This window comes from Vulpes lagopus, chromosome 21 (genome assembly GCF_018345385.1).
Source record: "Vulpes lagopus strain Blue_001 chromosome 21, ASM1834538v1, whole genome shotgun sequence".
Taxonomy (NCBI): Eukaryota; Metazoa; Chordata; class Mammalia; order Carnivora; family Canidae; genus Vulpes; species Vulpes lagopus.
In genome coordinates this window covers 40,255,280-40,279,713 of record NC_054844.1, presented here as the reverse complement: position 1 = coordinate 40,279,713, position 24,434 = coordinate 40,255,280, and the positions used below count along the sequence as shown (strand labels likewise).

Sequence of the window (24,434 nt, the reverse complement as noted above, 5' to 3'; positions counted from 1 at the left end):
TTGCACAGGATGGCTTGAGTAAATGGGTTGTACTGGTCTGTGAAGCTCACCTAAGGGCCAATGTGTAATTTCAAGAGACAATGTAGGTTATTTCTGGGGATGATCCTGACATGGATCTTTATCAGAATCTCTGGACTCCTATTTGAAATGGTACCACCATTTGTACCATGGCTTATGTAGTCACTAAGGTCATCTCAAGTTGTCAAACAAATGTTGATGGGACCTCAGAACTGGAAGTGATCTAAATCTGAGGAAATCTTTCTGGTCTGTGTTTCTCTCTGACTGTTATGCTTTTTAGTTAAAGCCAGTGACACCAGAATAGAAATTTTATTTTAATCAAACCATTCTCCAATGTTGTCTTGGTGCCCTGTGCTCAAAGAACAGGCATTCACAGGGAGGATATTGAGGGTGAACTCTTGGTATGAAGTCTCCATTTTACACTGATTTTCACCGAACACAAGATGGACTGTTTGCAGCAGGACCACTGGGGATAATAGGTGCTGGATTTTGTGCCATGATTTTTATCTCTGGTGTTTCTGGCAGTGATTAAGGTTTCAGGCCAACAGAGGCCCTGAGGACCTAGCAACAATTGCTAGGGAGCTTCCTGGTTGCCAGCAACAGTAAATGCCACAGGGACACAAAGACTCAACCTTTCACATACACACAATGAAACCCAGAGCCTAGTCTCTTATTTCAGATAAAACAGAGTCTTCCAGGTAGAGCACAACAGCTTCTTCTTTCCTCCTTTTATATCAGACTTTTAAAATTTTGTAGAGAACCGCCCAGGAGGTTTTATGACAATTTTGCTTCTAAATTTGTTCAAGAACACTTATATTCAAACCTCTCTCAGTGCTGTCCGTTTTTACTATTTGGGGGAGAAATAGAGTGAAGTAGTATCGCAGATTTGATTTGGAATTTTAAATAAGGTGTGAGTTGTTTAATCTGTTTCTAATTGGCAATCTTCTACAAAGTTACAATTGATTTCTATCCTTCTGACACGATTTAGTAACACCATCTGAAAGATGGTCTTCTCTCCGTCTCTAATTTGTTTTTAGAAAAGGTAGAAGTATACAGAATATGAAATAGAGCTGTGGCAATTTAAGGTTTTTCCATGACTCATTCAAGGAAATTGCGTAATAGCCTTCCTCTGCCAACCTCACACACTCTTCTCAAATACCTTGTTCTTTTCCTAATTCCATTTCCCAACCGCTGTCACTTGTTCTATCCTTTCTATATGCCATTAACTTTTTTCTTTTGTCTCTAAGGCTGTAAAACTCTCTAGGGTACAGTCATGTGTTATGCAAGGTGATAAGGGAACTGAAGTGCCCCCAAGCTTGCTAGTCTGTTTCCTAGCAACTGTATGACATGTTGCTTAGTAACATGAGGGGTGAGAGTGAAGTCTCTCTCACATATCTAAAAATACTGAAATCATTAAAAAAAAATAGTGGGCTTATTAAATATACTAAATCCAGAGACAACCTTACCACAGAGGGAACTTATTTCAAGCCATGCTATCTTCAGTAAACCTCTATATCTCTTATAATCTGTATACTAAAATAACAGATAACTTTTCTTACAAGCAGGTACAGGAAAAAAAAAAACACAGCCTTTTCTAATCCTTTCTCTTTCACACATGCAACATCAGTGTTTAAGCAGAATGAAGAAATGTTTCCTAAATGATGTTAGACTGCACAGATGAAGAAAAACACAGCCTTTCCTCTTTTCTGCACGTGCATAATAGATTTTTTAAAATGATTTATTTACTTATTTGGGGAGGAGGGGCAGAGTGAGAGGGCAAGAGAATCCTCAAGCAGACCCCTGCTGAGTGCAGAGCCTGACACCAGGCTCAGTCCCAGGACACTGAGATCATGACCTGAACTGAAATCAAGAGTCAGCTGCTTAACCAACTGAGCGACCCAGGTGGCCCTATTATTGATTTTTAAATCTAAATGAAGACTGAGAAATGTTTCCCAAAACACCTTTTTAGGCTGGGTGTCATTTGGGAGCTGTGCCTTACCATCTGGAGAGTAATTCTCTGTCAACTTATTCAGTGGTTATCAGAATTCAGAAATAACTGAATCTTACCACCCAAAACCATTAAACTCTTTAGCTACAAAATGGTAAATACAAATTCTAAGAGAGAGAGAATAGTATTCACTGAATTAGACCTACTAAATCAGACTCTGGTACAGGAACTGAAAATCAGTAATTTTTTTTTAAGATTTATTTATTTATTCATAAGAGATACAGAGAGAGGCAGAGACACAGGCAGCGGGAGAAGCAGGCTTCCTGTGGGGAGCCCGATGGGGGACTCGATCTCAGGACCCTGGAGTCATGATGTGAGCTGAAGGCAGATGCTTGACCACTGAGCCACCCAGGTATCCCAGAGAATCAGTATTTTTTTTTTAAGATTTTATTTATTTATTCATGAGAGACACACAGAAAGAGAGAGAGGCAGAGACACAGGCAAGGGAGAAGCAGGCTCCATGCAGGGAGCCTGATGTGGGACTCGATCTGGGGTCTCCAGGATCACACCCTGGGCTGAAGGTGACACCAAACTGCCGAGCCACTCAGGGTGACCCCCCCCCTTTTAAAAAGATTTTGTTTATTTATTCATGAGAGACACACAGAAAAAAGAGAGAGAAAATTTTTTAACTAGCATCCTAGTTACTTTGGCACACTTAGGAAACACTAGTATAGAGGATGATTCTAGTATGTTACAAAAGGGTTATCTTCTACTATTTTGGCTCTTAAATTTATATATGCAATACTTAAAGAAGAAGCTTCAAAGACCAAGTCCTAAATATTCCGCCCCACTTCCCCTTGAACTAGCCCCTTTTGGACTAATAAAATTGGTCAAGCTTTAGAAAATTAGTCCCAGGACCCTGGGATTACAATCTGAGCCAAAGGCAGATGCTCAACCACTGAGCCACCCAGGCTTCCCTGTATAAGACATTTTAAAAATGAATTCTAACTTTTTGTGTGGCTAGTGCTACATAAAAATGGGCCAGTTATAATTCCTGAGTATTTTACTTCTTACAACATCAATGCATGTTGTCCACTAGTACATCAATCTCACCCTGATTTATCTATAATATGAATTATAGACAAGAATTTGAAAGAAAAAAGAGAAGCGCACATTTGGATGGTTGGGGGAGGGGACTCAGGAGCTTCCTTTGACTAATATCAAATCCCTGTAGCCAGTGCACCATGGCAACCTTCCCAGTCTGCCACCTAATTTCCATCTGCTTTAAGGGGAAGGAGGGGAAAGACGGAAGCAAAACAGTTCAATGTGCATTCTTGTGAGTGTGTGTAATTTGAGTTAATGAAGTGCAATCATATTATAAATTGCATTTTATGGAAAACAGAGATTATCTACTGTCTTCTCCAATTCTTTCTCTTTCTTCTCTTCCCAGGATGCCTTTGAGCCTCTTCAGATTTTGTACCCTTTTTCCAAAAGTCAGATTTCATCAATACGCTTAGGCAAACCACCTTCCCAACATGTCAGAGCAAAATTACAAATTAAAATATGCATCTCAGGACATAAATATGTTGTTCAAAAGAGTGTTTCAGTAAGTAACTGAACATCAATGACTAACCTCAAAGCCTTGTATCACAATGCCAGAGATAGGTTTCTAATGTTACAGAGTACAGGTGTTTGTGTTATATAGTAAGTCTTACTTCTGGAATAGAAATTTATTAATATTTCTCTCTGCTATACACACAAAAGTCCTTCCCAAAATAGATGAAACTCAGTTACCAGAATCACTGATAATTCTTACCATTGTTATCCAGAAAAAAAAACCCAAAACATTATTTAGTAATACTCCAGTGTGTTGACCAGGGTTTGAGAAAGATGATGTTAAGCTTTCAATAAAATTCTGAATTCAGAGGTGGGTCATATTCTTACCTAAACTGTTAACAGTAGAATTTGGCCGAAGTGAATACAGCAGATAGTCTTTATTTTTTTTAAACTTTTTTATTTTATTTTATTTATTTATGATAGTCACAGAGAGAGAGGGAGAGAGAGAGGCAGAGACACAGGCAGAGGGAGAAGCAGGCTCCATGCACCGGGAGCCCGATGTGGGATTCGATCCCGGGTCTCCAGGATCGCGCCCTGGGCCAAAGACAGGCGCCAAACTGCTGCGCCACCCAGGGATCCCCAGCAGATAGTCTTTAAAGGCCATACATAGTGAGAACCAAATCACTCAATACATTGATCAGTACTGAGCCCTAAAGTAAAGACAACTTGGGGATCCCTGGGTGGCTCAGCGGTTTGGCGCCTGCCTTTGGCCCAGGGCGCAATCCTGGAGTCCTGGGATAGAGTCCCGCGTCGGGCTCTGGGCATAGAGCCTGCTTCTCCTTCCTCCTGTGTCTCTGCCTCTCTCTCTCTCTCTATGTCTATCATAAAATAAATAAATAAATCTTAAAAAAAATAAAGACAACTGCAAATTCACCACGTCATCATAATCTTGTCCGTCTCCTTGTTTAAATTTAGAGTTTGAGATGTGTTTTTGTTAGAGAATTTAAGAGAAACCTACCTGCTTGAATTTATCCTTTTACACTCAAACGTGCATGAGGAAGGGCAGTGTGAGACAGATAGGCATGATCATTTCACAAAGGATATAGAGGCAATGGTGTGACTGGTGTGACATGAGACAGTGAACACTAAACTGGGAAGAAGTTGGGAAATGTAACACATTTCTTTGTGTTGGCAGCTCCTGCACTGTCTTCTCTCTCATAGCACTTGACATAATGTATTGTAGTAACAGTTTCAATCATTGGATTGGACCTTGAACTCCTCTGGGCCCAGAAACATGTTTTATGTATTCTGTGCCAAGTCTTACTTATTATATACTTATTTCCTTGTTGCTAAATCCAATGAACATTCCTCTGTCCTTACTAACAACTCCTCTGCAGTATTTGATATTACTCAGCACTCTACTTGATACTGCCCTTCCTTTCTGTAACATATCTTCTGCTTTTCTCTCTCTTTTGGCCAGTCCTTCTTTATCTTTTTTTCTTCTTTTTTTTAAGATTTTATTTATTCATTCATGAGACACACACACGCACACACAGAGGTAGAGACATAGGCAGAGGGAGAAGCAGGCTCCCTATGGGGAGCCTGATCCAGGACTCAATCCTTGGACCCCAGGATCACAACCTGAGCCAAAGGCAGATGCTCAACCACTGAGCCACCCAGGTGCCCCTCCTTTTTTTCTTTTTCTGACACTTCTTCTTCTTTTTTAAATCCTTTTCTGTTTTGTTTTAAGATTTCATTTTTAAGTAATTTCTACACCCAACATGGGGCTCAAACCCACAACCCTGAAATCAAAAGTCACATACTTGGGGCACCTGGATGGCTCTTGGTTAGGCAACTTAATCTTGGTTTCAGCTCTGGTCATGATCACAGGGTCCAGGGATCAAGCCTCACATGGGGCTCCCCACTTAATGTTAGGTCTGCTGGAGATTCTTTCCCCCTCCCTCTCCCTTCTCTTCTGCTCCTCCTCCATCCCTTGTGTGCAGGCATGTGTGTGTGTGTCTCTCTCAAACAAACGAATAAATAAACAAATACATTTTTTTTAAGTTGCATGCTTTACCTACTGAGCCAGCCAGGCACCCACCTTTGCTGTTTTTAAGTCTGCTCTCAATCTGGTAAGTCTACCTCCCAAATATTCCTCAATCCATTTCTCTCCTTTCAATCCATCTCTTTCCTTCTGTCCCTATAGCTTTAGCCTTAGTCAAGCCCTTATCATAAAGTCTAGATGATTGTAATAGCCTCCTACTTAGTCTCCTTGCTTTCAGTCTCAAACTCTTCCAATACATTCTTTAAAGCCAGAAGGTCTTTCCAACCTTGCTAAATTGTGACAGAAAGGAGAATTGAAGCCAGTTCTGCCTAACTCTGGAGCAGCTGCCCCATCCTTCACTGCTCATTGCTCCTGATTCCTAGACATCACCAGCTCTAGACTCAATCTTCCACATATTTCCCAAATATGTCTACTTCTTTCTATTTCCTTGAGTCTGTCTTACCATCTACTAATCAGCAATTTTCTAACCAGTCTTCCTGCATTATAACCCCTGATCCTCAACACTGTTCTATCTTTTCTTTCTGCACATAGCTGCAGTCAGAAGTATCTTTTTGAAATGCAAAGTTCATTATTCCTATTTCCTTTAATGGCTCTCATTGAGTTTGAAACAAAGTCCCTCACAATCAGTTCTTCATCTAATCTTCCAGCCTCCCCAATCCCCCTTTCCTTACACTTTATGTAACAAACCATAACAAACCACTTCCACTTTAGTTTCTGAAACTAATCCAGTTGTCTTGTATTTGCACGTGCACTCTTTTCTCCATTTGTACCTGCTACTTCTATTTATTTTTCAAGACAACCTCAAGAATTGCCTCTTCCAGGAAGACTTCCTGCATTCTCCATACCACACCGTCCTCCAAAGATCTAGAGGTTATAGGTAATAGGTATCTCCTTGCACAGGATCATGCCTTACTTCTTTCTTGGGACTTATCAGAATGCATTTTATCTAATTAAATCTTAGCCAAATAAACATCTAATTACACTGCACTATGCCTGGTCCAATACATGCAATTTAGTAGACAACCAATATGTGTTTCCAAAAAGAAGAAACAAATGAATAAATGTTTGAAACATATAGGGCTGATCATCCATATGAGTTAATTACTTGGGTTAAAAAAGATTATAAAATTTAGAAAATAATAAAGTTGAAATATATGAGCTAGTGAGAGGAAGCTTCCCATAAATACATATGGTGCCTTAAATCATGAAGAAAATGTCACTGCAGTCCTGTGGGGGCAGAAATAGTCTTATAAATAAACAGTGCTGGATCAATTGGATATCCATATGGGGGAAAAATAGATCTGATCTCTACATCACATCAAACACACACACAAGTATCAGTTCCCATATGTATTGTGAAACTAAAGTAAAAGCTTAAGCAATAAATCCCTTAGAAGAATATATTCGTGACCTGTCTATAGGCAAAGATTTCTTAAATGCAACCAAAAAAATGATAACAATAGGGGTGATTGGCTGGCTTAGTTGGTAGAGCTTGCTACTCTTTATCTCAGAGTTGTATGTTCAAGCCTCACGTTGAATGCAGAGATCACTGAAAAATAAAATCTTTTTAAAAATGTTAACAATAAAGAAAAAATGGATAAACAACTACTTAAAATCAAGAACTTCCATTCATCAAATGACAACATTAAGAGAATGAAAAGGCAAGTTGCAGAATGGGAAAAAAAATTTTTATATTATAATCTTCAAATCCAATAAAGGATTCTTATTCATAATATATAATGCACTCCAACCAAATACTAAGATAATGACAGCCAATCCATGAAAAAAATATGAAAAAGCCTTGAACGGACATTTCACCAAAGAGAATATTCAAATGGACAATAAACACATGAAAAGGTGTCAACCTCAATAGTCACAATGTGATGGATATCATACTATGAACTCTCCTGAATGGCTACAATGAAGGAGGATGAGAAACAGAACTCTCCTGCACTGTTAGTGGGAGTGTACAACTTTGGGAAAATTTGCAGTTTTTCTATTAAAGCTGAACATATACATGCCCTATTACCCCACAGCTCTACTACTCCTAGGTATATAGCAGCAGAAATATATATAGCAGAAGTCTGTAAGTATATTCATCCAAACACAGGTATAAGAACGCTTATAGCAATGTCATTGGTATTAGCCAAAAACTAGAAATAATGCAAATATCCTCTAACACTAGGAAATGGATAAATAAATTATGGCGTATTCATACAATAAAAGACTATACAGCAATGAAAACAATTTACAATTACATTCAATGGTATGATTAAATTTCATAAACATAATATTTGTGTGTCATCCTTACGAAGGAGCCACGCTAATATTCTCTGTATTGTTCCAATTTTAGTATATGCGCTGCTGAAGTAAGCACCACAAACATAATAGTAAGTGAAATAAGCCATAAATAAAAGAATCCATTACATTTTTATAAAGTTCAAAAACAGGCAAAACAAATCTATTGTGCTATAAATCACTGTGTATCACCTTTTTTAAAAAGATTTATTTATTTATTTGAGAGACAGTGGGTCGTGAGTGGGGGGAGGGGCAGGGAGAGAGGGATAGAAAATCTCAAGCAGACTTCTCACAGCAGTGGAGCCAAATATAGGGCTCTATCCCAGGACCCTGATATCATGACCTGAGTGGAAATCAAAACTCAGCCACTTTACCAAATGAGCCACCCAGGCACCCCATTGGGTATTACCTTCTACAGCAGATTGTGAGTGGGTAGAGGTACCAGAAGGAGGCTTCTCAGATAGTGATAATGTTCTGTTTCTTGATCTGCATGCTAGTTACACTAGTAATAAGGTTAAGTTTGCAAAAATTCATCAAATTGTACATTTATGATTGGTAAACATTTATGTGTGTATGATATCCTTCAACAAAAAGTTCTCAAAATAAAGAAGAAAAAAGACAGAAAGGCTTTTTATGTGCTGAACATAACTCCATGCACATCAATGGTGTTTCCCATTCAGCAGCATAACTTAAAATTCTGGGTTATACTTGGAGAATCTGACAAAGGTAAGGAATAGAGAGGTGGAGATGCATAAGCAGATGCTTAACCAACTGAGCTACTCAGGCACCCCCACCAAGTTCAAAACTTTAAGGGTTAATTTCTACTCTCTCGTTTTTGCTTCATGTTCAGCCAGTCACCACTGAGATTCTTCCTTTGGATAGTCCCTTCTGTTATCTCTTTCTAACCATCTCCACAAATTATGAAGTCTGAGAACTTCTGTTTAGATTATTGCAATCACTTCCTTATTGGTGCCATTATCTCCAGTCTCTTTTCCTACTCCACTTAGCTGTCAGATTAATTTTATAAATTGATTTTATAGGGGGGGGCTGGGTGGCTCGGCCGGTTAAGCATCTGCCTTTGGCTCAGGTCATGACCCCAGGGTCCTGGGATGGAGCCCCACATTGGGCTCCCTGCTCGGCAAGGAGCCTGCTTCTCCCTCTCTCTCTGCCTGTTGCTCCCCTCTTCTTGTGCTCTCTCTCTGTGGCAAATAAATAAATATTTTATAAAAATTAGTGTTAATTTTATTAAAATGTTGTCTACTCTTTTTTATAATACAAAAGCTTCACACTGCCTATTGACTCAAGCCCAAACTCGTTCTTCAGATCAGAGTTCAAAATGCTTCATTAACTAGCTCCCCATCCCACATATAACACACCACCCACAACTCATTTGCATGCCCAAATTGAGACAACATATTTGCTCTCCCTTGTACAGGCACCAGATCATCATCATCATACTATGTCTTTGCTAATATTATGCTCTCTGTTCAAAGTACTCTACTCCTGTCCCATTTGGTTATAAGCTGCCTTTCGGAGTGAAGGCTTCCATGATAAGCCATAAGTCTTAATAAAAGGACCTTTTCCTTCTCTTGAAATTTCCTTCTCTTGAAATGCACTTACTCAAGGTAGCAGGATAAAATTTGTCTTCAGCAACCACGATTTCCTCCTTTTAGTACTTATTTTATTAAGAAATTCTTAATTTATTAAGAAATTTTCAAACATACACAAAAATAGAGAAGAGTATAATGAACTCCATATACATATCATTAAAATTTAACAATTATCAAGAGTCTTGTCACAATCTTTATCTATTGTTTTTCCCTTTTTTCTTTCCTGAAGGGAAAGAGAAAATCTTAGGTAGTCTCCACTCCCAGCATGGAGCCCTACTCAAGGGCTCGATCTCATGATGCTGAAGTCATAACCTGAGTCAAAATCAAAAGTCTGACTCTTAACTGACTGAGCCATTTAACTGACTGAGCCATTCAGGAATCCCTCAAATCTTTATTTGATTGCCAATGTGTAGAGTATGGAGTTGGTGCCATAGTTATTTCCAGTGGTACAATGGTATCAGATGATTATTTTTTTTAAGATTTTATTTATTTATTCATGAGAGACAGAGAGAGACAGAGAGACAGAGACACAGGCAGAGGGAGAAGCAGGCTCCATGCGGGAGCCCAACGTGGGACTTGATCCTGGGTCTCCAGGATCACGCCCTGGGCTGAAGGCAGCGCTAAACTGCTGAGCCACCCGGGCTGCCCAGATTATTATTTTAATTCATTTTTTTCCTATTTTTATTTTTCCTTTGTGGGGTATCTTTATGAACTCATGGGTTTATATTGTTAAATTTTTTATTATAAGAATTGGATAAATACAAAAATGAATAAAACATAATTTTATAGCATAACAAGTAATTATAAAGTGACTATCTAGCTTTTATAACCTCTTTGCTTCCCTCCTCCCTATCAAAATCAACTCTCAGGAAATGACCTGAATTTTAACACAATTTTAAATCAATATATCTTTTTACAGATTTTTAAGTATACAACTTACTTCCGTTATGGAATTAAAGCAGCCATATTAAGGATTTGAGATCTTCATCTTAAAACTAACAGGCAGCCATTGATCTGCTTTAAGCAGTGGAGTGACATGATATGTGAGATGTATTTTTTTTAAGATTTTATTTATTCATGAGTGACACAAAGGGAGAGGCAGAGACATAAGCAGAGGGAGAAGCAGGATCCCCAAGGGGAGCCTGATGCAGGACTTGGCCCAGGACCCTGGGATCAGGACCCTGAGCCGAAGGCAGACGCTTAACCACTGAGCCACCTAAGTGCCCCTGTGAGATGTATCATAAGATCACTTTGGCTGTGTGAAGACTGAAATGAATAAGGGTAAGAAAGAGTAAATGTATAGAAAATCTAGGAGGGCACTGACGTCCAGGTAAAAGATGATGTACTTACTAGAATGGAGGCAGTTGAGATAGAAAAGAACAAGATTTGAGATTCAGGAAGTAGACCTGACAGGACTTAGAGACTGATTTTATGGTGGTTAGAAAGGGAGAGGAAGATATCAAAAGTAATTCTCATTTCTGATTTGAGAAACCAAATGTATGCTACTCCATTTGCTGAGCAAGAGAACCTTGTAAGAGGTGCATATTTATGAGAAGATAACTAGTTCAATTTGGGATACCTGTGGGAAACTCTGCCAGAGACCAGAAGTTTACTACACAATCTGAAACTAAAAGGAGTTGTTAATAATTGATGGGCATATAAAAAGGATTTGAAGCCTTGGGAACGAATGCACTTACCGTCTACTAGGAGTGACTAAGATCATATGGAATAAAATGAGGAAAGAATCTAGGACTGAACCTTGAGAAATGCCAACATTTAAAAATTGGGAGAGGAGGAGGAACCAGCAGTGACAGAGAAGAAACAAAAAAATGTAAGGGGGAAACCCAGAAAATGTAGAGTTTCTGAGGACAAGGGAAGAAAGTGTCCCAAGAAAGAGATATCAACTGTGACAAAGCTAATCACAGGTCAACAAGAACTGAAAAGTATCCAGTGGATTTACAACAACAATGGAGGGCATTTGGTTCGAAGGGGTGGTAAGAGCAGAATCCAGATTGAATGGATTTAGGGATAAATAGGAGATGAAGAATTAAGAAGAAAAAAGTGTTATACGACTTTTTTGTTTCCTACGTAAGTTATAATACATGCAATGGATTCTACAAAGCTCCTCTCCCTATACACACAAACACATGCTGTTCTCCTATATACATGTGCTTGTTTTACTTCTTCAATTAGATTGAAAGACTAGAGAAAAGAGACCACACTACTACCTCTGAATTACTCACATTATCTAGGATGGTCAAGAGCTCACTGTAGACACTCAGTAAATGCTTTTTGAAAAAAAAAGGTAAAATACTGGGGATCCCTGGGTGGCTCAGTGGTTTAGCAGCCTGCCTTCGGCCCTGGGCATGATCCTGGGGTCCCAGGATTCAGTCCCACATCAGGCTCCCTGCATGGAGCCTGCTTCTCCCTCTGCCTGTGTCTGCCTCTCTCTGTGTCTCTCATGAATAAATAAATAAAATCTTTTTTTTAAAAAAAGCAAAATACTGGTTAAATACCTTTAAATTACTAGGCGTTAGAGTAGTTAGTGAAAATATGCACAGAGAGAAACCGTTCATTTAAATCAACAAACATATATATAATGTCTAGTGTATGCTTGGCACTTTGCCAGGGACTAGGATTCACATTTTAATGGAGAAGGGGTGTAGACACATAAATAAATAATTTAAATTCTACAAATATTATAAGAGAAAGGATACACGAATGAATTATTAGTAGAATACTTAGAGATATATATTTATGTAAGCTAAAGAGATTGGTAGGAAAAAATAAGAGGTGAACTAGTAAAAAAATTTTTTAATAGTCCACATGCTAGTAAGTCAAATAATGAGGGAAAAAAGAATAGATTAGTTATTTCCCCCCTGCTCTCCCATTTATACTTTTAAGATGATCAGTGCTCAAATAATCTATTTCTGACCTAGATCTTATTGTTACTTATGCTCAAGAGAAGAAAAATCCTCATTTGCATAAGGAACAGAATAGCTCTGAGATAGAATTACAAAGAATCAATTGCATGAACACGCCTCTCTTTTATTTAATCCTCTGTAACTGCATAAAGAACTGAGACTATTGGGGAAATGACATATTTCTTTTATATTGTAAAGAAAATAAAATTCAAGACTGCCTCTCATTCCATAAGGAAAGATCTGTACACTTTACCATGGTCCAGTAGTGTTTCATTTATTTGACTTATTACAATTTTATAAGAAGTATTTTCAATGAGCTACTTATAAATCCTTATACTCCCCAATGCCATTTAATTCTTATTTTTATTAAATGTACTTCTAGGTGAGGAAATATTTGAGTTGTCCTTAATTCTCCTGTCTTTTTACTGAAATATACTTTTATTTGCTAAAAGGATGGAGATAAGATGATGTTGAAGATTATCTTTCCTATAAAATATGCAAGAAGTAGATAAATATGATATGTGTGCCGGGTTTTATTTTTTCTAGGAGACTACTGCAGCATATTTGAACAAGTAAAGCAGAGCTATGGATAGCAGACTAGAAAAATCCACGGCAGCCATTGTCACACCACAACCTGCAGCAGCTGTTTCAAGTCCCTCCCTCCCACGCCTGCTCTGCCTGCCAGCCCAGCAGGAATGAATGGGCTCTGCAGAGCACTGTAAATGGTGCTGCAGACCCTGAAAATCTGTTGCTGAAAACTGAACATAAAAATCATCTGCCAAAATATAATTTTCAGCTTCGGTGGTCATAACGAACTTCTTTACCTCCGAAATTTCATTAGCAACGTCAGGTGGTAATCAGTCCAGAGTCTTATTCTGCAGAGCCCATCTTTGTTGATAATAGAGCCTTTCTAAATAGCAAAAGAATGTTACTGCAATCCATTTCCTAGGGCTGAAAGCAAAGCCTTTTTGTCCCAAGAGGCAATTGAGCAACCACCAGAGTCTCTAGTTGAATAGCAACGGTGTGAGGCTGTCTACAATTCCCACAGTTAGAAGTCCAATCTCTGAGAAGATTTACTGAATTCACACAAGAACTACATAAAAAAAGAAATGCAGTTATCGAGCTGACAAACTTGTCTGTGGATGGAGACAAAATTATAAAATGTCTTCTTTCTTACATTATACAGCTCTCCTTTTAAATTTGATGTCTTAGTTATTCTCTTCCTTTCCAGAAAAAGAGGGGGTGGAGAACAATGCCGAGAATAACTGCATGCACAGGTACTAGAACTAGTTTCTGAACTCCTTGTATTTTCTCAATTCTGTTATCAGGAAAGATGATTCATCTTAAGGAATAATACACTACATAAAATATAGTAATCACACAGACTTCTGGTAAAAGAGTATTTCTAGTAGACTAACTAGGGTAGGTTTCTTAGATCTTAATTATCACCGTGTTAGAACTACTTGTGTGCTTCCATATTTAGTATGGTTTTCTTCCATCCTCCCTTTTGTTTAGCTATTTGGGGGAGGGGTGCAAAAGAAGGTCTGAAGATAAATTACTTGAACCTGAAAAGCCATTTTGGATGGCTCTATTACTGAACCTTCTTTTTATATTAAAAAAAAAAAATCACATGCACCCAAGCCATTTTAAGCATCATTCCCATCTTTTCTCCTACTTTATCTATAAAGCAATTAGAGACGTTGAAGCCTCACCGAATGTGGTAGAACTTAGTATACTTTGAGGAGCTGGGAGTAATTTTCCATCAAATATTTCATGTGAACACAAATTCTGCGATCTAAGTGTTGGAGAAAAAAAAAAAAAAAACCTACACTGGTGATTTTAACTGTAAGTGTGAGGTTTAAGCAATAGCAAAATCATCCAATTCAAGTTTTCTTTCTTCTTTTCTCCACCCGCCCCCCAACCCCACCCCATCATGGATGCTCGGCTGACTGTTTTTGCACAGTCTCTTTGTCTGGAGGATGCAAACAGTCTATGGATGCTAGGGAAAAAGGGGTGGGGGAGAGATTACCTCATCCCATGTTGCTTGCACCAATCACCACTCTCCTGTCGTGACTTCTCCGGGCAGATTGAGGGGGTCTGGACCAACAGGAAAAGGCCCCAGCCCATCCCCATGGTGACCGAGTTGTATATAGGGAGCCGCATCCGCCCGTGTGCCGCAGGTTCTCTTACATCGACCGCCTAAGAGTCGCGCTGTAAGAAGCAACAACCTCTCCTCTTCTCCGCCATCCGCCCGGCAGCCGCCAAGCAGCAACCATGGTAAGAATCTTCCTTCTCTGGCTCTTTGTGGCCCTTGGGTGGGGTCAGCCCCCCAAGATCTGCTGGGAAAACCTGAAGCCTTCTTTCCTTTACAGCTTCTTTGGGTACGGGTCAGCCTTTATGCTTTGTTTGCGAGGTGTAGCTTCGCTGCCCCAAATCCTCGAGCCCGGCCGCCGCCGCAGTGCGGGTGCGGGTGCGGGTGCGGGTGCGGGTGCGGGAGCGCAGCCAGGACTGCGCCCGGGGCGCAGCAGAACCGTGGGGAAGAACAAAGGCGGCGCCGAGCGAGTCCTTGTTATCTGAGCCCTTCCGAGCCGCGAGCAGCCCGTCAGTCGGTGACGACAGGATCTGGGGCAGGGAAAGGCGGCCCCGGTGTATGTGTGACTCGGACAGGCTTTTCTTCCTGGCGCTGGTCCCAGGGGGAGGGCGAGAAGAGGTCCCCAAGCCCCGGGCGCGGCGGGTGCAGTCGGGCAGGGGGGAGGGGGAGAGGAGCGGACAAAGCGCAGCCCCGGGCTCGAGGAAGAAGATCCCTCCAGGGTCGGCGGCGTTCTAGGGAGACACCCGCGCATGCACGGGGGAAATGGCTGGTTTCTGCTGGACCCCGGGCAGCCGGCGTGGGGCGGCGCAGGGGCGGAGTTGTTTGTTTCTGGCTTCTCCGGCCTCGGAGCCGCTGGGCGGGGTTCGCTCGCCCTCTCTAAGCCTCCTCTGTTGGAGACTTTTATTAAAAGCCTTTCATCGTTGTGGAATTGTAGGCGTTAAAAGGTTTTTCATTCACTGTTAAAACGTAGATGAAATATTTCCTTCTTGAGATGCAAAATCACGGTTCTCTTCACAAGCCCTTTAAAGTCTGGTCTGGGGCGACCCCGCCCTGACTGGAGTAAGTGTGTGTGTGTGTGTGTGTGTGTGTGTCTGTCTGTCTGTGTGCTAGCCGCACGTCCAGCAAGAGAAAAAGCTCACTTTGAGAGCCAGGGTACCCTACTGCCCAGGACCCAGGGAAACGCCCTTCCCCACCCCCCGCCCCCAGCCCCCGCCCAAATGTCAGTGAATAGACAATGGCTAGACAATGGAAGCTGTAGCCCTAAAGACTATAGGGAAGAAAATCTCTTATTGAACTTGATGAGTAGAAATATTCTGTGGTGAGTAGAGAATCTCAGAATGAAAATACTATTTTGTTATTTTAAATAAATATTTCATTATCCTTGCACTGAGCTTTTATTCTTAGGTAGGTCCTCTGATACTTTTCTAATTTAGGAACTATTGTTTTAAAGATTCTAATAATTTTTCAGGGTTTTTTTTTTTATTTTGCAGTGGAGAAGATTCTGGAAGGACATCTTTTTAAGTAATGAAAATGCTGCAGACAAAGAACTATGTACTCTCTGTTCAGCTGTCTTTTGTTCTAGTGAATCTACATTAATTCATTTCAATTTAGGCATATGGTCCCAGCCCGGGTCACAGAAGGAAAACTGGCTAATAGCACAATGAGATCATGTAGGCAGTTTCTGGAAATAGAACTTACTCTGTTAAATAATGTAGCAGACAGAACAGGCTAGTACCAGGCACAGCAAATGCAGCAATGCAGCAGTGCAGGAGGCAGACCTTGTTAGCTTCCAATCCCCTAGTACTAATGGATTCTGCAGATACACTGCAAAGGGGTGTGGCATCTAGCTTCAGCTGCAGCACAGATGTCCATGTTAAAATACCAAGTCATATGTAGAAGAAACTCTTATTTAAAGGGGCAAGAATAGTAATATTGATTCCAACTAATTAATGATTAAATTTAATTTGCTTCATTTTACAAAATCTGTGCTTTAAATATTTTTAAATAAAAAAATTTCTATTTAAGCATGACTGGAAACAATGGGCTTGCACATGTGCGAAACAGTGCAACATTATTATTCAGACCACACCCATCTGCAGCATTTGTAGCAGGTGCTTTCCTTAATCATTTCTATTGAATTAGGGATAATCTCAACTAAACCTGAAGAATACCTGTATATTATTAGAAATATTTTCAAAAATTAACTAAAAATTCAAAATGCTACCATAACCTAATTTACAATTTTCCTCTTTTCCTTCCCATAGCGTGAGTGTATCTCGATCCACGTTGGCCAGGCAGGTGTCCAGATCGGCAATGCCTGCTGGGAGCTCTATTGCCTGGAACATGGCATTCAGCCCGATGGCCAGATGCCAAGTGACAAGACCATTGGGGGAGGAGATGACTCCTTCAACACCTTCTTCAGTGAGACGGGCGCTGGCAAGCATGTGCCCAGGGCAGTGTTTGTAGACCTGGAGCCCACAGTCATTGGTGAGTTGGCCTCAGTAACCCAAGTGAGCTCCCGGGGCTCTGGGACAGGAGGTCTGTCTGAGGCTCCATTGACAGACAGCCTGGGGCTGAGCAGGGTCATGCAGGTTGTTAGTGATGGGTGGCCACCTTGTTTTCCTTTTCCAGATGAAGTTCGCACTGGCACCTACCGCCAGCTCTTCCACCCTGAGCAGCTCATCACAGGCAAGGAAGATGCTGCCAATAACTATGCCCGAGGGCACTACACCATTGGCAAGGAGATCATTGACCTTGTCTTGGACCGAATTCGGAAACTGGTATGTTTATTCTTAAGAATAAAGTAAATAAGGATCCGAAGGAAGACATTTGAGATATGATGTTTTGTTTTTTGTTTTTTGTTTTTTTCATTTCAAATGCAGAATTGAAATGTAATAGAGTGAGGTGAACTACTCCTTTACAGTTTTTTTTTTTTTAATTCAATTGAAACATGAACTACTTGGGTGCTGTTTTACAAATGTTAATGAAGATATTTTTAATTAAGAAATGCTTGGGAGGGATCCCTGGGTGGCGCAGCGGTTTAGCGCCTGCCTTTGGCCCAGGGCGCGATCCTGGAGACCCGGGATCGAATCCCACATCGGGCTCCCGGTGCATGGAGCCTGCTTCTCCCTCTGCCTGTGTCTCTGCCTCTCTCTCTCTCTCTCTGTGACTATAATACATAAATAAAAATTAGAAAAAAAAAAAAGAAATGCTTAGGAAGTCTAGGAAGGCCTCCATGTATTTAAAAGCATTTCTTGTCAAAATAAGATCTATATTGTTGGAGTTGCATGAAAAGTGGAAATCTATTTACTTAGGATGATATTGCGAAGAGCAGTAATAGGTTTTCTCTATTCCTTTTTTCTAACAGGCTGACCAGTGCACGGGTCTTCAGGGCTTCTTGGTTTTCCACAGCTTTGGAGGGGGAACCGGTTCTGGGTTCACCTCCCTGCTGATGGAACGTCTCTCTGTCGATTATGGCAAGAAGTCCAAGCTAGAGTTCTCCATCTACCCTGCCCCCCAGGTGTCCACAGCTGTAGTAGAGCCCTACAACTCCATCCTCACCACCCACACCACCCTGGAGCACTCTGATTGTGCCTTCATGGTAGACAACGAGGCCATCTATGACATCTGTCGTAGAAACCTCGATATTGAGCGCCCAACCTACACTAATCTAAACAGGTTGATAGGTCAAATTGTGTCCTCCATCACGGCTTCCCTCAGATTTGATGGAGCCCTGAATGTGGATCTGACGGAGTTCCAGACCAACCTGGTGCCCTATCCCCGCATCCACTTCCCTCTGGCCACATATGCCCCTGTCATCTCTGCTGAGAAAGCCTACCATGAACAGCTTTCTGTAGCAGAGATCACCAATGCATGCTTTGAGCCAGCCAACCAGATGGTGAAATGTGACCCTCGCCATGGTAAATACATGGCTTGCTGCCTGTTGTACCGTGGTGATGTGGTTCCCAAAGATGTCAATGCTGCCATTGCCACCATCAAGACCAAGCGTACCATCCAGTTTGTGGACTGGTGCCCCACTGGCTTCAAAGTGGGCATTAACTACCAGCCTCCCACTGTGGTACCCGGTGGAGACCTGGCCAAAGTACAGCGAGCTGTGTGCATGCTGAGCAACACCACAGCCATTGCTGAGGCCTGGGCTCGCCTGGACCACAAGTTTGACCTGATGTATGCCAAGCGTGCCTTTGTTCACTGGTATGTGGGTGAGGGCATGGAGGAAGGAGAGTTTTCTGAGGCCCGTGAGGACATGGCTGCCCTGGAGAAGGATTATGAGGAGGTTGGTGTGGATTCTGTTGAAGGAGAGGGTGAAGAAGAAGGAGAGGAATACTAAAGTTAAAAATGTCACAAAGGTGCTGCTTTTACAGGGAAGCTTATTCTGTTTTGAACATTGAAAAGTTGTGCTCTGATCAGTTAATTTGTATGTAGCAGTGTATACTCTCATATACAATTACTGACCTATGCTTTAAAACACGACGCTTTGTTACAGACCCAAGCTGTCCATTTCTCTGATGGGTTTGAATAAAGTATTCCCTGTCTTAAATGAATTTAGTTTTGTGTTTTCTATTTGGGTGTCTGAAATTCATGTACTTAGTTCTGAGAAAAAAGAATAACTGTTCACTGTATCTTATACATGTACTATGACTTATTTTAAAATTTACTATATCATAAAACTTAATCATAAAATACAAAATAGCTACAAATTACCATTAGATAACATCCATGCTCTTCTTAAATTTTAACTCCATTATATGCTAGTACTTTTTAGAATTGATATTCACTAATACACAAAGGTCTGGTTGCTTTGTTAGTCTCATGACTAACAAAATGGTGAATACACAGGACACCTGGGTGGCTCAGCGGTTAAGCGCATTTGCCTTCAGCTCAGAGCATGGTCTTGGAGTACTGGGATGGAGTCCCACATTGGGTTCCTTGAATGGAGTCTGCTTCTCCCTCTGCCTACATCTCTATGTCTCATGAATAAATAAATAAAATCGTTTTAAAAACGGTGAATATTCCAAATACATTTATCATGTCTTAAGCCTATTTTCATGCATTCTCATCTTGGCATGTGTCTAGTGCTATAATGTTTCCTCTACCCTGGGTTCTCGAAGTCTGCTCTTCAAGCAATTGCTCCCTAGTTCTTTACTTTCCAAATTATTTTCAGTTAAATGTCGTAATAGAAACCCTGATAAATTTACTCATTCAAATGTGTTATATACCTGAATTTTAACTCTCCAAATATATTATTATTTTAATATGGGCCAATAATTTCAAAGAACAAAACTAATAGTGCAGTTGTTGGCATCAGCACCAACATAGTGAGAGGAACAGTTCTAAGCCAATGGTTTCTTCAACAATATAGTTCAGCTGCCAGTCCAACTGACCAAAGGTTAAGGACCCAAGGATAGCAAACTTTCTTGTGCTATCACACTATCTTCTAGGATAATATCCAGTTGTGGTGAAGGGTTTTTTTTGGTACTTATAGCCTATTTAATCTATTTTTCCTTCGACACTGCCAAAAAAGGGGTGTGATACTATTATAGTTACTGGAATCTGAGTTTAAGTTAATGGAAACAATGAAAAATAAGAAATAAGCCAAGGTCAACTAGTTTTTGTGTGTTTTTTTTTTTAAAGCCAATCCAATACTGCTCAGCAGTTTTAGCTAGAAGCCAATGCAAATAGATTTGCTGGGGCATGGGGGAGTAAAAGGCTTCACTTATTCAGATAAAAAACAATGCGGAAACTAGATCAAATATAAGTTTTTAACGTACACTCTCAGCAACTGGCAAAATACAAGGAATATGGTAGATGTATGTATAATGATTATTGGTTGAATGAGTAAAGTGTAGGATAAAAGAGATATAATTTTAATTGTAAATAACATATGCATTTGGACAGCCTGAGTGTCTCAGCGGTTTAGTGCTGCCTTCAGCTCAGGGTGTGATCCTGGAGTCCCAGGATCGAGTTCTCTGCATGGAGCCTGCTTCTCCCTCTGCCTGTGTCTCTGTCTCTGTCTCTCTGTCTCTCTGTCTCTCTCATGAATAAATAAATAAAATCTTTAAAAAAAGAAAAATAAAAATAAATAAAAATAAAAAAAAAAATAAAAAAAATAAAAAATAAAAAAAGAAAAATAACATATGCATTTGTTATATATTTTCTATTATGAAAAAAAATTCTATAATTTTGCCCACTGAAAAGGCCTAGGACCAATATAGGAATGAGTACCCCTGCTACTCAGATGGTGGTCTTTAAATACTATTTTCTACTAAAAGGAATCAGATGTTTTAGAGATGTTCAAGCCTGGAACAGAAAATATACAGGTTCAGCCCCAAATATTTTTGCATTCCAGAAAGCAAGGAAGATAATCAAAGAGTAAAGATTATATCAAAAGGATATAGAAGTCAAAAGGAAAAAAAAGGATGCAGAAGTCAAGTAGAAGTGGCTCTCACTAATGGTACAAGGTGAACATTGAAAATAATAGTGACTTTAACTGGGTTCAGTTAAATAAACTGGGTTCAACCATATAAAAGCTATTAAAAGCCATGAGCTCATAATATTTTTGTGTGTGATTTGAAAAACAATTGAAAACAGTATGGCAGGGCTCCTGGGTGGTTTAGTCAGTTAAGCGTCTGCCTTCAGCTCAGGTCATGATCTCAGGGTCCCTGCTCAGCAGGGGAGCCTGCTTCTCCCTCTTCTCCCCACTCAAGCTTTCTCTCACTGTCTCTGTCACTATCTCTGTCTCTTTCGCAAATAAAATCTTTTAAAAAATACAAAAAAAATAAATGATGTATCTTTAAAAAAAAAAAGAAAACAGTACGGCAGTTCCTCAAAAATATTAAACATAGAATATGTGATCTAAGATTTCCACCTCTGGGTATATACTCAAAATAAATTTTTTTAAGATTTTATTTATTTATTTGAGAGAGTGAGTGAGAGCAAGCGAGAGCATGAGCAAGGGAAGGGGCAGAGGGAGAAGAAAAAGCAGGTTCTCCACAAATGCGGGGCTCCATCCCAGGACTCATGACCTGAGCCAAAGGCAGACACTTAACCAACTGAGCCACCCAGGCACTCCATGCCCTAAAGAATTTAAACCAGTGACAGATATTCATGTACCTATGTCACTGCAGCTTTATTCACAATCACCAAAAGGTGGAAGCAAACCTAATGTCCACTGACAGATGAATGGATAAACAAAATGTAGTATGTACATACAATACAATATTATTCAGCCTTAAAAAGAAATATAATTCTGACACATACAACAACATGGATAAACTCTGAAAATATTAAGCCAAGTGAAATAAGCCAGATACAAAAGGACAAATATTGTGTGATTCTATTTACACGAGGTACCTACAATAGTCAAATTCAGGGAGAATAGTGGTTACCAGGAGCTAGGAGGAAGGATATAATAGGAAGTAATTGTATAACAGATACAGAATTTTAGTTTGCAATAATGAAAAAGGTTTTTTGGGTGCCAAACTGGCTCAGTCAGAAGAGCATGTGACTATTCTAGATCTTGGGGTCATAAATTCAAGCCCCATGTTGGGTGCAGAGACTACTAAAAGAGATAAGTAAATTTAAAAAACATTTTTTTTTTTTTTGGAGATGAATAGTGACAATTGTTGTACAACAATGAGAATGTAATTTTTTTTTTTTGAGAATGTAATTTAATGACAGTAAATTTTACTTTAAAGAGGCTAAAATAGGGGTGCCTATCTGGCTCAGTCTTTAGAGCATGCAGCTCCTGATCTTGGGGTTATAAATTCAAGCCCGAGGGATGCCTGGGTGGCTCAGCGGTTAAGCCTGCGTTGGCCGGGGTTATGATCCTGAGGTCCCAGGATTGAGTCCCATATCAGGATCCCTGCATGGAGCCTGCTTCTCCCTCTGCCTGTGTCTCTGCCTCTCTCCCTCTCTGTGTCTCTCATGAATAAATAATTAAGATCTTAAAAAAAAAAAAAAAAAGACTTCTGATCTGTGAAGACAGAATGTCTTTCTAAATAAATAAATAAATCCAAGCCCTACATTGGGTGTAGAGATTACTTTAAAAAATAAAATATTGGGATCCCTGGGTGGCGCAGCGGTTTGGCGCCTGCCTTTGGCCCAGGGAGCGATCCTGGAGACCTGGGATCGAATCCCACGTCGGGCTCCCCGTGCATGGAGCCTGCTTCTCCCTCTGCCTGTGTCTCTGCCTCTCTCTCTCTGTGACTATCATAAATAAATAAATTTAAAAATAAAATAAAATAAAATGAAATATTTGGGGTGGTCTGGGTGGCTCAGCAGTTTAGTGCCGCCTTCAGCCTAGGGTGATCCTGGGGACCTGGGATCAAGTCCCACGTCAGGCTCCGCATGGAGCCTGTTTCTCCCTCTGCCTCTGTCTGTGCCTCTCTCTGTGTGTGTTTCTCATGAATAAATAAATGAAAATCTTTAAAAAAAATTTTTAAATAGTAAATAAATAAATGAAAGGGTTAAGATGGTAAAATTTATGTTATATATATTTCACCACAATTTTAAAAAGTATAACTAAAAAATATGGTTACCTGCAGGGAAGGGAACATGGTCAAACAAACTTTGGATGTATTTGTTGTATCATTTGACTATAGAAACATGTAATTGTATTACATTTTATAATAAAGAATTAAATCAAGGTGGAAAATGTATAAAAATTAAAAGCAAAATGAAACAAATGAATTTAACCAAGTATCAAGTTGTAGCTTAACTACAGAGTTAATTCAGAATTATTTCACCTGACTTTAACACATAGTACTTTGATTTCATATCCATGGAAAGATCTATCCTAAAAAAAGTAAATCTAAAAAACTTAGCTGTTTTCAGTAATCATATTAGTAATATCATTTATAGTTTTGAAATTACTTATATTAGAATAAATAAAAGATTCATTAATGTATCAATATGCAAAACCTTAGAAGCTACAATTGTATTACATATATTCAAGAAAGTGGATGAGTTTAAATAGAGATATGGGAAAAAATGCAAATACAAATTCTAGAGATGAAAAATATATCTGAGATAAAAAATATACCAAATGGGCCTAACAATAAATTAGACACCATAGAAGAAAATAATAATATATTGGAGACAAACAATAAAACTTATCCAAAATTAAACATAGAACAAAAATGTAAACTGGAAAAAAATGAATAAATGGAAATAGAACATAAATAGAAGCCAACTGAAAATGACTCAGCATTTTTAAACAGTTTGTCAAGCTTCAGGAATGAAATCTTAAACTTTTTGGTATTATAGTTTCTCAATTACAAACTGCTTTCAACATAAAATACAGTGCTACAAATACATCTAAAATAAATTTTATAAATCTATAAAGAGATCTTTTTAAGATTAGCATTACATATTAAAATTTTGTTTTGTTTATTTTTATATATATTCATTTTACTTTATTTTTAGTTGTGGTAAAATACTCATAGCATAAAATTTGCCATCTTAACCATATTTTAAATATTTGTCTTTTTGTGACTACCTTATTTCACTTAGCATAATGTCCTCAAGGTTCATGCATGTTATAGCATTGTTACAATTTCTTTTTAAGTCTGAATAATATTCCATTCTATGTATATACCACATTTTGTTAATCCATTCATCCATCTGTGGACATTAGGGTTACTTCTCCCTTCTGACTATTGTGAATAATGCTTTATGAACATCTCTTCCAGACCCTGCTCTTAATTCATTTGTTTATATATGCAGAAGTGCTATTGCTGGATAATATGGTAATTCTATGTTCAAATTTTTTTTTTCTATGTTCAAATTTTTGAGGAACTCCCATACTCTTTTCTATAGAGTCTATACCATGTTAAATTCCAACAGTGTACAGGATTCCAGTTTCTTCATATCTTTGCCAATACTTGTTAAATTTCTGTTATTT

The 24,434-nt window shown here is 39.4% G+C and overlaps 2 protein-coding genes, 1 long non-coding RNA gene and 1 other non-coding gene across 5 annotated transcripts in view; 2 read left to right on the top strand and 2 right to left on the bottom strand.

The window, feature by feature from the left end:
* Positions 1–14,600, bottom strand: part of LOC121480227 — a 44,298-nt gene extending 29,698 nt beyond the window's left edge. For both annotated transcript variants that reach the window (XR_005984914.1, XR_005984915.1), the window contains exon 1: positions 14,450–14,600. This is a non-coding gene — a long non-coding RNA (uncharacterized LOC121480227). The remainder of the gene's footprint in view (positions 1–14,449) is intronic.
* On the bottom strand, positions 7,861–7,965 carry LOC121480444. Its single transcript, XR_005984966.1, has one exon. It is a non-coding gene; the product is annotated as a U6 spliceosomal RNA (small nuclear RNA).
* Positions 14,559–19,070, top strand: TUBA1A (tubulin alpha 1a). The gene is made up of 4 exons (XM_041736604.1): positions 14,559–14,697; positions 16,777–16,999; positions 17,144–17,292; positions 17,880–19,070. Exons 1-4 carry the CDS (start codon positions 14,695–14,697, stop codon positions 18,858–18,860), a joined length of 1,356 nt encoding a protein of 451 aa, XP_041592538.1. The 5' UTR covers positions 14,559–14,694; the 3' UTR covers positions 18,861–19,070.
* TUBA1B (tubulin alpha 1b) overlaps positions 14,577–24,434 on the top strand; it is a 53,321-nt gene continuing 43,463 nt past the window's right edge. Inside the window, exon 1 of the mRNA XM_041736602.1 lies at positions 14,577–14,697. Coding sequence (XP_041592536.1) covers positions 14,695–14,697 — 3 coding nt within the window. The 5' untranslated portion in view covers positions 14,577–14,694. The remainder of the gene's footprint in view (positions 14,698–24,434) is intronic.

What these genes read in the sequence shown, in the direction of transcription:
- TUBA1A (XM_041736604.1), top strand. An exon ending in CCTGGAGCCCACAGTCATTG is followed by an intron (nt 17,000 to 17,143) that starts GTGAGTTGGCCT and finishes TTCCTTTTCCAG; the next exon opens with ATGAAGTTCGCACTGGCACC. An exon ending in TGGACCGAATTCGGAAACTG is followed by an intron (nt 17,293 to 17,879) that starts GTATGTTTATTC and finishes TTTTTCTAACAG; the next exon opens with GCTGACCAGTGCACGGGTCT.